The 11,051-nt window shown below is 38.4% G+C and overlaps 1 protein-coding gene across 2 annotated transcripts in view; it reads right to left on the reverse strand.

Moving 5' to 3' along the window:
• LOC115237664 overlaps positions 1–11,051 on the reverse strand; it is a 106,704-nt gene that overhangs the window by 86,872 nt on the left and 8,781 nt on the right. The window contains exons 1-2 of one of the 2 annotated variants that reach the window (XM_029810863.1): positions 8,453–9,186; positions 1–4,100 (exon numbers count right to left, since the gene is read on the reverse strand). In XM_029810863.1, the coding sequence (XP_029666723.1) occupies positions 1–4,063 (4,063 nt within the window). In that variant the 5' untranslated portion in view covers positions 4,064–4,100; positions 8,453–9,186. Of the gene's footprint in view, positions 4,101–8,452; positions 9,187–11,051 lie in introns of those variants that run through there. The other variant, XM_029810862.1, reaches the window with a different exon arrangement.

The following is an 11,051-nucleotide window of genomic DNA, read 5'->3' on the forward strand; positions in this document are numbered from 1 at the left end:
CCGCTCTTCTTCCAGATTCATCGGATATTTGCTTAGCTTCCGAGAAACACGACTGTAAATTTTGCGATTCCAAATTCTGACCTTGAAATCGAGCTATTCTCTCGTCGACGTCGCGGCATGATTCGGTCGAGCTGTACGGATCTGGTGGCAGCTGATCGTTCTCGCGTTTATCTTCCTTCGTCTCCAAGGTCGTTGTGTCGCTCTTATGAAAAGTCTGTTGTCTGCGGTGTCCATAAATCGGCTCGGGACGTGAAATGCTTTTCGAGAAGCCAAAAGACGATATAGTTTTTTGCTCAATAGATCTCCTCATTCCTGTGGCGGAAGAATTCTGGCTACCGTACTGATGTCGCACTTCAATTGGAACGATGCCAGAGATACCCTCGCGCGAATCCGCTATGGGAATGGGCGATTCCGCGTCGCAAAGCCTCGTCTCGTTCGATGGCCGAGAAACTCGAGACTGACAGATGGTTTCTCTCTTGGGCGAGGCTATCAAGATTTGATCGTTTGGTTGTGATCTCCTGGCTCGAGATCCCGCCGACGGAGACGTCACTATTGTCATTCCATGTTTCGACGGCGATACGTTCTGAATGGATGTTCTTTCAGTTTGGCTGACCGCTGTTGAATCGTTCTTCGAATGTGTATCAAATTGTGTCTCGTGACTTTTTAAGCAATTCTCACGTGATTTTTCGATCTCTCGTTTTGATTCCGCTTGCATATTTTCATCATCTTCGAAAGAATGTTGGAAAGAGCAATTCTTTAAGGGCGATTGTCGATTCGATGAACATTTTTCTTCGTAAATTAGATTGTCTTTCTTCTCCGGCGAATTCTCTCCCATATGATCTGATGCTTTCGTGCTTGAAAAATGTTTCTCACGACACGGTGATGGAGTTTCGTCGTAAACGTGTTCTTCAGCGTAATTAATGGATGACTGGGAAATTACCGGTTGAGCTTCGTTCTCGTAAATTCTTTCTCGCCCGTCTTCGAAGGTTGATCGTTCGGTAGGAGAAGTTCGGGCGCTGCTGCGAGGCGAGTTCAAATAATACTCACCGCTCTTCGAGCTAGAAGGCGAAAACTCGCTCTTTTGACTCGAATTAGGCGTGCAACTCGAATCGGCGTAATCGCCGGACTTTTGGCTGGAACCAGACGATGGATACTTGGAAGTTCTTCCAATCAAAGGCGCTTTCTGAGTCTGATTTACGATTGATTGTCGAGTAATCTTAACTTGCGCGGGAACCGATTGCGGGGTGTTGAGTAAACCCGCCTCAAGATTGCTATCATTCTGATAAAGTTCGGATTGATTCTGGTAATTTTTGTTATCAACAACATCCACGCTACTGAGATCGTCGCATAGTTGACCGATGCCATCCTGATAATTTTCGTAGTTTGACAGTTCTAATCGTGACTGTGGTATTTCAGGCAGCGGTCTATCGACAAGAAAAACAGCTCGAGGTCGTAAATATCGTTCATTGAGCGGCGCCGAAATTCTACCGGAAGGTCCGTGATTTCTTTGGAAGACATAATTACGACTGCCATGATTCGATTCCTGTAAACTGTGCTTGCGTTCCAGGTAGTTGTATCGTCGACCGTCGTGTTCTTCGCGTTTCTGCCTCTGCTCATATTTTCTAATGTCAGGCGAGATAACAAATTGTCCGCCACGCTCTATCCATCTCTCGTCCGGCGCGATTGAGCTGAGACTTGAATCGGCAGTATACGATCTCTGATTTTTTGTTCTGTCGCAAAGAAGTCGCGTATCGTCCGTTTGCAGAAAGTGATCGGGTGTACTGGTGATCGGCCCCTGTTCGGGAAACAATTCGCGCTTGATCTCGTCCAACCTCTCATCGATGATGGAACCGTTCAAGCTGTTATCCAGTTTGACGTTTTTCTTGATATCTTCATTTAGATTCATCGTGTCCGGTGATCTCGTGTAATTTCCATTTTGCTGATAACGAGCGAAATGCCGCTCGTCGTATCTTTTTCGTTCCTTCTGCTCCTTTTTCTTATAATCCTTTCGAGAATGTTTCGGCGAAAAAATGGCCGGTAAAAGACGTCGAAAACCGAGCTTCTTCTTTTGCTTCTCCTCTTTCTTCATCATCTTGGATGATCCCGGCTCCATAGCGAATTCTTTTATAAGATTAGCGTAACCGTCTTTATTGCGATGATCTCGGAGCACGAAGGTCGAATCGGTAGACTCCTTTGAATTAATCACCGTAAAGGAATGAAAAAATGTCTTATCGTTTTTTTGTTCAATTAAATGTTTCTCTTTTTTTACCACATTAATATTCTTTTCATAATTATTTTTCACTCGATTCGAATTTGTATCGTTATAATTATTGACGCCTGTTGTGTCATTAATGTTTTTCTCTTCTTTCAAATTTTGATTTTTCTTTTCACAGTTTACCGCCGTTGTCGTGAGAATTGTATTTACTTCTTCATTCCATTGAATGCAATCTTTCACTTCTTCGTTACCGTAAGCTTGATCAAATCCATCGATATCGTCATTATCATTCGTCACGTGAGCAATGTCCTCATCGACAGCCTTGATTCTATCCTCCAAGCACGAGTCAGAGTCGACAGTGCTCACAGTACTGTTCTCAAGAATTTCCTCTAAAGTTCGTATCTTCGATTCATCGATCGACGTTTGCCTCTCCGTCAACTTTTCCGGATGCTTTTGGCCAAAAAATAACCGGCCGTCGCGATCCTCGACGATGCTCTCGCGTGAGGACACGCTATCAAACTCTTCAATGTAAGATGATTTCGAAGATTCCGAGGAGTTACGTTGCAAACGGTTCTCTAAAAATTCTCCGGACCATCTCTTCTCTACCTCCGTTACTTTGTCGCTATATTTTCGTCTGATGTCGATTTTGCGCGGCGGTTGATCTTCAATTTCGCTAGTTCTATCGTTGTCGGACGTGTAATCGAGATCGGTTTCCAACAGTCTCTTCTCCTCGATGTTCAATCGCTTATCCAGATTATGCTTCTCGAGAAAATCCTTGTCGAATCCGGAACTTAATCTCTCGCTGCCACTTGACTCTGCGGTAACCGACGATCCCGGAGTATAATTTGCCTGAAAACCCACCAGCTTTTCTTTATAACTTTGCGCGGTACTAGCGTGAATCCTGGTGCTTAGATTTTTTTGAAGATCTTCGATAATCGTCTGACTTTTTTCCAGATAACTCTGCGCGTCACTGTCACTTTTCGCGCTTTTTTCCTGGTTTTTGATGCTTATTGAGCCGTCCTGCTTTTCGATCTTGTCTTTTAATTTATTGCACTGTACGTTCGCAATTTTAGATATCTCATTATATTTCTCAAATTCAACGCAATTTATATCATTATCATTTTTAACGTCTTCAGTCTCGAAAAGTTTATGTTCACCCGATTGTTCTTGTTTAATCGTAGTCAGTATTTTGTCAACAACTTTTTCCCGATTCGTGAATAAATCTTCCGAAAATTTCTTCGTAGAAGAGACTGAAGTCACTATCAAAGATGAATTATTTTCTTTCTTGATCGCAGTTTTCTTCGGGACTTTTGGCGGCACTTTATTCCTCTTGGCGATTATATTTGTCGAATTTAAACCGTCAATCACAATGCTACCGATAGATGGGTTTTTAGTGAATTTAATCGGTTTGATCCTGCTTTCTTCGTTTGGAAAACTAACACCGTCACTCTTTCGACTCTTCGGAATAGGAAGTTTTGATTGTCTATCAAGAATGATGGTCTTAAAATTAGCGTCTTTTGGTTTTGAATACGTGAACGCATCTTCCGGTATCGGGAATACGTCGTTACTCGTCGATTTCTGTCGGTCGTCTTTCGCTCGTTCGATAACATTCGACTTTGTCTCAGAACTCAGAGAGAATTTCCTCGAAGACTCGTTCTTCGTCAGCAGTACTTCTCGCGAACCGTTCGAAGACTCAAGGACAATCTTTTCAACGGTAACTTTATCAACCGAGAAAACTTGCACGTTTCCCGCATTCGCTCCTTTCCCGTCTGCTTTAAGCAGATTCTGATTATGTCGCGCATCTGTTTCCGAGATATTGCTATCGAAGACTTTTTCCATTGACTCCATGCTGGTTTGCTGTGCACCGTTCTTCTTTTAAGGACGCCTGAAAAAATTTTATCGTCGACATATCCGAGAGAAGTAAAGTTTTTGAAATAATAATAAAGTTAAATTTTAAGAAATTATTTAAAAAAAGACCATTATCTACATTTTCGACCAATATCTTTTACGAAGAATCGTCTCCTTGCTTATTGTATCACAATGTCGAATGTTCTTTATATAGTCGCTTGAAATTGTCTCATAAGTTCATCGCCGCGTCGGTATTTAACCCGGTCAAGTACGTGATATACGTACACGGCCATGTGCGCATCAGCCGCACATGTTTGCGAGCACGTGCCAACACGAGCGGAGTTAATGTTCCTGGGTCGTGCAAGAGTGCGCCAACAAACCTCGGAGTAGTCTAAACACGTGTATATATATTCTAAATATCGAAGCGGAAAATCTCTTCGGTTCGTAGCCGTTATTCGCGTACAATCAATGTCTCTCTCTTTCTCTCTCTCTCAAGGAGCCGCATGGCGTCGCAAAGTGCAACGACCGTAACGAATTCGTTCAAGGAACTTACAAAGCGTCTAAAACGAGAATACCGCCGTACGGCTTCGAATCCCTTTTTCCCGTGATACCGTTATGCTCGCTTCCGACCGTATTTCCTCTCGAAGTGACGTAAGCGTCAAGGATATACAAGTCGAAAGTGGAAAGGAGAGAAATAGGAATACGCTTTGCGTCGCAAGGCAAGCCCTACTCAAAGAAATTTCTTAGTTGAAGAATATATATCAAAGTGAAAAATTCCTAATTTACAAATATAATCCTACTAAAGTAAGAAAATAAGAAATAAGAAATGAAATCTTAAAATAATAAAAAAAAGATGAATTTTATATATGAAAAGTAACGACAAAGATAGAGTGATAGAAGCAGAAAGCAAAAGTAAAATTATATATTAAGAAAGGTGTACAAATTAGTAATAAAAATGTCCATTTCACTCGCTAAGAAACTATATTAAATTACTTTTACTATATACAAACATATTGAAAATATTTAACTATAAAATATTATTAATATTGTAAATATATAATGAAAGTATAAAAGAGGAGATTGAAAGGAAAGAGAAATATACAAATAATGAATAATTTGGCGATTATAATAATTAATAACCGATTATATTGTAATCTTTTATTCATGTAATATTCATCTAATGGCACATTAACCCAGAAACTATGGCAATATGCCAAATGAACTACTTTTTGTCACATTGGATTCGTTACATTTCCGTTTATCAGATAAAATAAGGAGACACTTGCTTTTAATTTGATATCAATACGTTTAATATTGCATAAGACGGCAAAAAGGTTGGCATGCGATTATTTTCTCATATCGGTCATATCGGTCTCATGCCTGCCGCATCGCGTGTATTAATTCACTTTAACTCACTGGCCAATTAATGAATTAATAAAATGATACGTGTGGTATGCTTGTTCGGCGTATGCATAATTCGCCTCTTTTTACATTTGTATCTTACATTTTGTTATACTTAAGATAAAAGATGACACTTTAAAAAGAAAAAAAAGATAGACATCTGCGAAAGAGTTAGTCGAAAAAAAAAATCAATTAATTAACGTTCATCGCAGCACACGTCTTCGGACGCACCTGATTCCGATGCAACGCGTGACACTCCGATTGAGTGTGTTGGTTACCGGCACGTTCCGATCCGAGACTGCACGCAAATGAGACTTGACATTGTTAACCACACCGGCGCGTTGCACCACCGTTTCCCGGAATATGTTTGCAATCGACCGGCCAGAGAATTCGCATTATGCGTTACTAGTAGCTACGAGTTACAACGTGCCGCGCGAACGGCGAAGCAAGCAACAGCATGTAGAAGAAACGCAATATTCACAAGTGAAACCAATACATCGGTGTTAATTTACGGTATAGTCATTTCGCGAAATATCTGCTTGCTATCGCTGCCAATTACGTAAATAATTCCCGTATCGCGTTTACACGATCGTGATGCAATTATGCTCACCCGATCAAGTTCTTACCCGATCCGGATATATTACATCTCGCTCGATGAAATAGTAATATACTATGCAATATTTGAGTTTATGTATGATAATAAACATAGATAAACAATATTTTATTCTTTTGATAATAATATGATATAATATAATACAATACACACGCCATATACTATATATAGGATATATATATATATATATTTTTTTTTTTAAATTAAATCTTCGCTTGATATATATGTCGATATATTTTTATAAATTTACAATTTCCAAATTATTATAAGTCCAAATTTATTAGTTCATATTTACATAAACGGCTATATTATTAGGTGATTAATAAAATGCAATATAATAAACATAAAATATAATAAATAGAAATGTTTAAAGAGAATCTCTCTCTGCAATTACATATATTGCCTCTTTGGGGATTAATTTATGTCTGCCGGCATCATTTTTAGTATAATGACTATGCCATGGAAAAAAACTGAAAACGGTAAATTAGCAGATAACGATGGCGAGTAGTTTATGCGAGAATAACGCGGTAATAATGCGGAAACGTCATCGTCCTTTATCTACGTCTCATGATCATCAACGGAGAACTTGAACAGCAAGCCGACGAGATACATGACGGTATCGACCGCACGATCGAAGCAGAAATAAACGGAACCGAAGAACAAGGCTGGTAATTGACAGACACGTATCTCGCCAATTATCGCGATACTCGTTATCTCATTATCGTCATTGGATAGCATCGCGAGACAACAATTCTAAAGTGGCCTTTGGAGTTTGCCGACCGTTGGTGATTCGCGTAATGCAAAATTCAAGATACTTACATCCGAGAGTCATCTCCATCGTTTATAAGGTAATCTACGTCGAGAATAAAGTGATTTTAACAATTTAACGATATCCTCTTCATATAAACGCAAATGGATGTGATAGGAAAATTTTCCGATATATCTGTGATATTCGAGATTTCAAAAACTACTCTGCACAAAAGTTACAAAACAAAGACGGCAGAAACAAAAGATTAAAAATTAACATTTAAATTTGCGTAAACTGGAAAGATATACCAAACCGGTTTGCTACTTTCCCTTGCATTAAATTTCCGCGTCTCGACATCAACAACTCTTTTCTATGCAGCATCTAATAAATCGCCGGCACACTAAACTTTGCGGGAATTTTATATATTCTTTTTTTCTTTTTTAATGATGTGTAGTACGTCTCGATTCGCATATAGATAATATACCTAACGAGTCGGCGGACTGAGCGCAAGTGCAATATGCTTGCATGCTAACGTAAAGAGCGCTTGCTTGAAGATAACCATCGAGGGCACGTCGGTTTCTTTGAACAAGCAGACAGACAACCTCGAAGTTTCCGCGACGATAAGTTCAGCCTACATCGTGTATTAGTTTATGAATATGAATGATATTCTATAAGTTATGGAACGCGACATTAAAAATATTATGTAATCGGTAGTAATATATCTGGAATAAGCAATTACTCTGATTGTGAGATTGATTAAATTAATTTTTGCAATAATTTCAATCAATAATTCAATCAAGCTAATATCGAGAAAAAAAAATAGGTCAAATTAATTGACGCGGAATTTTTATTTTACCATTATCAAAATATATCTTGTGTTGCTGCTCCAAAAATATAGTGCCGAGAAATTATTAAGATTTTCATGTACAATTTTCATACATCTTTAAAGTAATCTAAATTTAAATTAAAAAATGTATAAATATTTCAGATTGATAAATACATTAATGTTAAATATAATACTTTAATCATTATAAAAGAGAGAAGCTTTATAATAACGTTTTGACAAAATGATTGCGCATTATAACTGTTAATCGGATCTAAAAGTAAGTTATTCATGTTGTAGCAAATATTATTTCGCGTCATATTCAATGACTCAGACAATAGAAACAATCACAGACAATTAAGATTAGATACATGTGTATCTTATACATGGTATCGATAGCGCAGGATGGATGTAAAGTTGTCAGCGCAAACGTTTAACGGATTAACAAACACCGCTCGATCTTTGCTAATACGATAATGACGATATTCGACGATCGTGCACGGTATCGTCGTGCATGGTATTAATCTGTGATTGCGTTGATCATTCCTAAATTTAATCGTCATCGTCAATGATGCTGTCACATCGATGCTATTCTGCATGCGGTAATTGCTCGACAAGTATGTACGCGATAATCCTCGTAATATGATTGGAATATCGTTCTCGTATCGCGCGGCTACGCAAAGATCGATGATATCGCATCGATATTATTTGGCACGAATGCGCAAAGCAGGAGCGAGATAAGAATTCACACGATTCGCATAAGCAGATGTGTGTGATTTACAAGCAAATAAAATACAAACTTACACTTTATCCGTTTGCGACACTCGACGTCTATTGTTCGCAGTAGCTGCTCATGTATGCATAGAAATGCATATACCGTGAAAAGCGTCGCGGCGAAAGAACTTTGTCAATGATAACGATATTTGCGCGCACTTTTTGGGATTTATTTGAAAATCATATAAGTCGCCGATGTAACGCGAAATGCGTAACGGAAAACGGGAATAAAAGATGAAGCGCAGACTCTGTGTAACTTTGCGACACGAAAGAACAGAACAAACGGGCTGCAGTTTTTGCAGCGAGTGCAATTCTTGCTGAAAGAAGCGTGCATACATGCATTTATGAACCCGTTACTACCGAATACACGAAAATTCCGGAAAAAGTCGCGAAAATTCTGTTTCGTCAATCTTCGTATCCCTGCGCGACGGATTAACTCTTTATCATAACCGTGGAAGGGGGCTCTTATCGTTGTCACACCTCAGACACGAGCACACTGTCACTGTCACACGATAACGAACGACGCACGATTTTTCGCGGCATTTTTTTCTTCTTTGCGCAAAAAGGATAAAGAAGGATTTCGGAGCAGAGCGGAGACATGCGCGCGGATAAGAATGTTTAAATAAAAACTCTGAAATAGGCGCTGGTCCTGGAGGATATGATAACGCGATACTGTTAATGAGAGAAGAAAAACTAAACGAAAACAAGGAGGGAGGGGAGAAAACGAAACGACGAAAGAAAAAGGGAAAAAGGGAAGAAGAGGGAAAGAGCGCTGGCAACGATGTCTCTGTACTGACTGACGACGAGTTGTTCGTATAATGTACGTAGAGTACGAGAGAAAGAGAGAAACGATGGGGAGAGGGAGAAGACTAAGAATGTGAGAAAGAGCGAGATGAAGATAGGGAATAATGAGGAGAGAGAATGGACGAGAACTGGCCGAGCCAAACAAGAGAGCAGAGAAACGGAATGTTCGCGGACTCTTTCTCTCGCACGCGAGCAAAGACTCGACTGTGAGCGAGTTGCGTGTTGACGCTGATAACAAATTACAGGTATGCATGTATTTACCTATGACACATCAGCGTATTGGCGGAAAGTCGCAGTGATTCTCATAGCGATATCAAATTGTTTCATCAAGTTATTTCTATTAATCAAGTTACCATTTGCTTGAATATATTTTTCATGTCCAGAAAATAATACCTTGATTCCCTCATCAAAATACCAAAAAAATATTTTTTTTAATTAATAAAAAAAAAAAAAAAAAATAAACTTTCGTGCACCAACTAAAAAGAATAAACGTGAAAAATCAATGGTATATATATAATTATGAATCTAATTATTATTTTTAATTAAGTGAGTAATGCATAATGGATAATATTAATATTTTAATCTTTTCATACACACATACATCATCTTAACAAGTGTATAATTAATTATTATCAGAATAACATTGCCATGATAATCGTTTATGAGAAGCAAATCTATGATCGATTTAATCTCGTTACTCTACGAAACTTTACTCACACAGTATTATAGTATCATTGTAGCACGATTAAATGTGAATAATCTTTTTGTAGACATTATTCACTCAGTGCTGAAATGAACTTATGTGGATATGTTCGGAATTATACGTTCAACAATGACAGAAGAGCGCCCGGAATTGCCGTATAATCTAGGAACACTTGGGCCAGTGAAAAATTCCTATCAAGCTGAACAAGCAAATGGAATTTTAATTAAAGCACCTTGCGTGTGCACTGAGAATTACCATGACGCTAGATATCGCGAGCTCGTATTATCACGATTCTATAGAACAGTGTGATTTATCTCTCATTTATAGGCGTATATTCTCTACGTCAACACGACTATTCACATCTTTTGAAAATTATATTCCTGAAATCGAGAAAGAAATCAAATTTCCTTGGAATATACATTAATTCGTTTACATCATAAAATATGTTCCTGATATCAGCGAATTTTTTTATCCCTTCGAGAATAATTTAAAAAGTAAATAAAAATAACAAAAACTACATACAAAAGTAATAATTATGACTGGATATTCTTTCACGTTTATATATAAGAAAATGTTTCGCGTATATCATACCCTTTATCGTGCAACAAACAAAAATGGTCATGATATCACTTGTGATCTGCAAACTATGTAGGATAGCGTATCCGATACGTAACTCGATGCTAGGAACTAAAGAGAGTCTTGAGACGTTTCCCGCGAGATGACCTTTCGATCTTCCAAGACCTTCTCCTTGGATCGAGAGATGAATTTCTTTTTTGTACAGGCTTCAATCAAGCAGACATCGATCGGGAGCGTTCCCCCGAGTCCCCCCGTTGTTCAACCTTTCACCGAGGATTTTTATTTCATATCTCTTCTTTCGTCATTCTTCTTTTTCATTGGCCGCGCAATCATGATTTATTGATGAAAACAAAATATAGTGCATTTGAGTTGCAAGGTAAACGACTATTTGTGTAAGAAACGTCGAGTATGCAGCCGAGTTTCGATACCGGGGAACACCGGTGTGTTATTACGATTGTAAAAATATATATGAAGAAAAAATTCACAATAGCAAAAAAAAAAAAAAAAAAAAAAATTAAATAAAAAATCAACTAGATTCGCTGGAAC

This window comes from Formica exsecta, unplaced genomic scaffold (genome assembly GCF_003651465.1).
Source record: "Formica exsecta isolate Colony F162 unplaced genomic scaffold, ASM365146v1 scaffold303, whole genome shotgun sequence".
NCBI lineage: Eukaryota > Metazoa > Arthropoda > Insecta > Hymenoptera > Formicidae > Formica > Formica exsecta.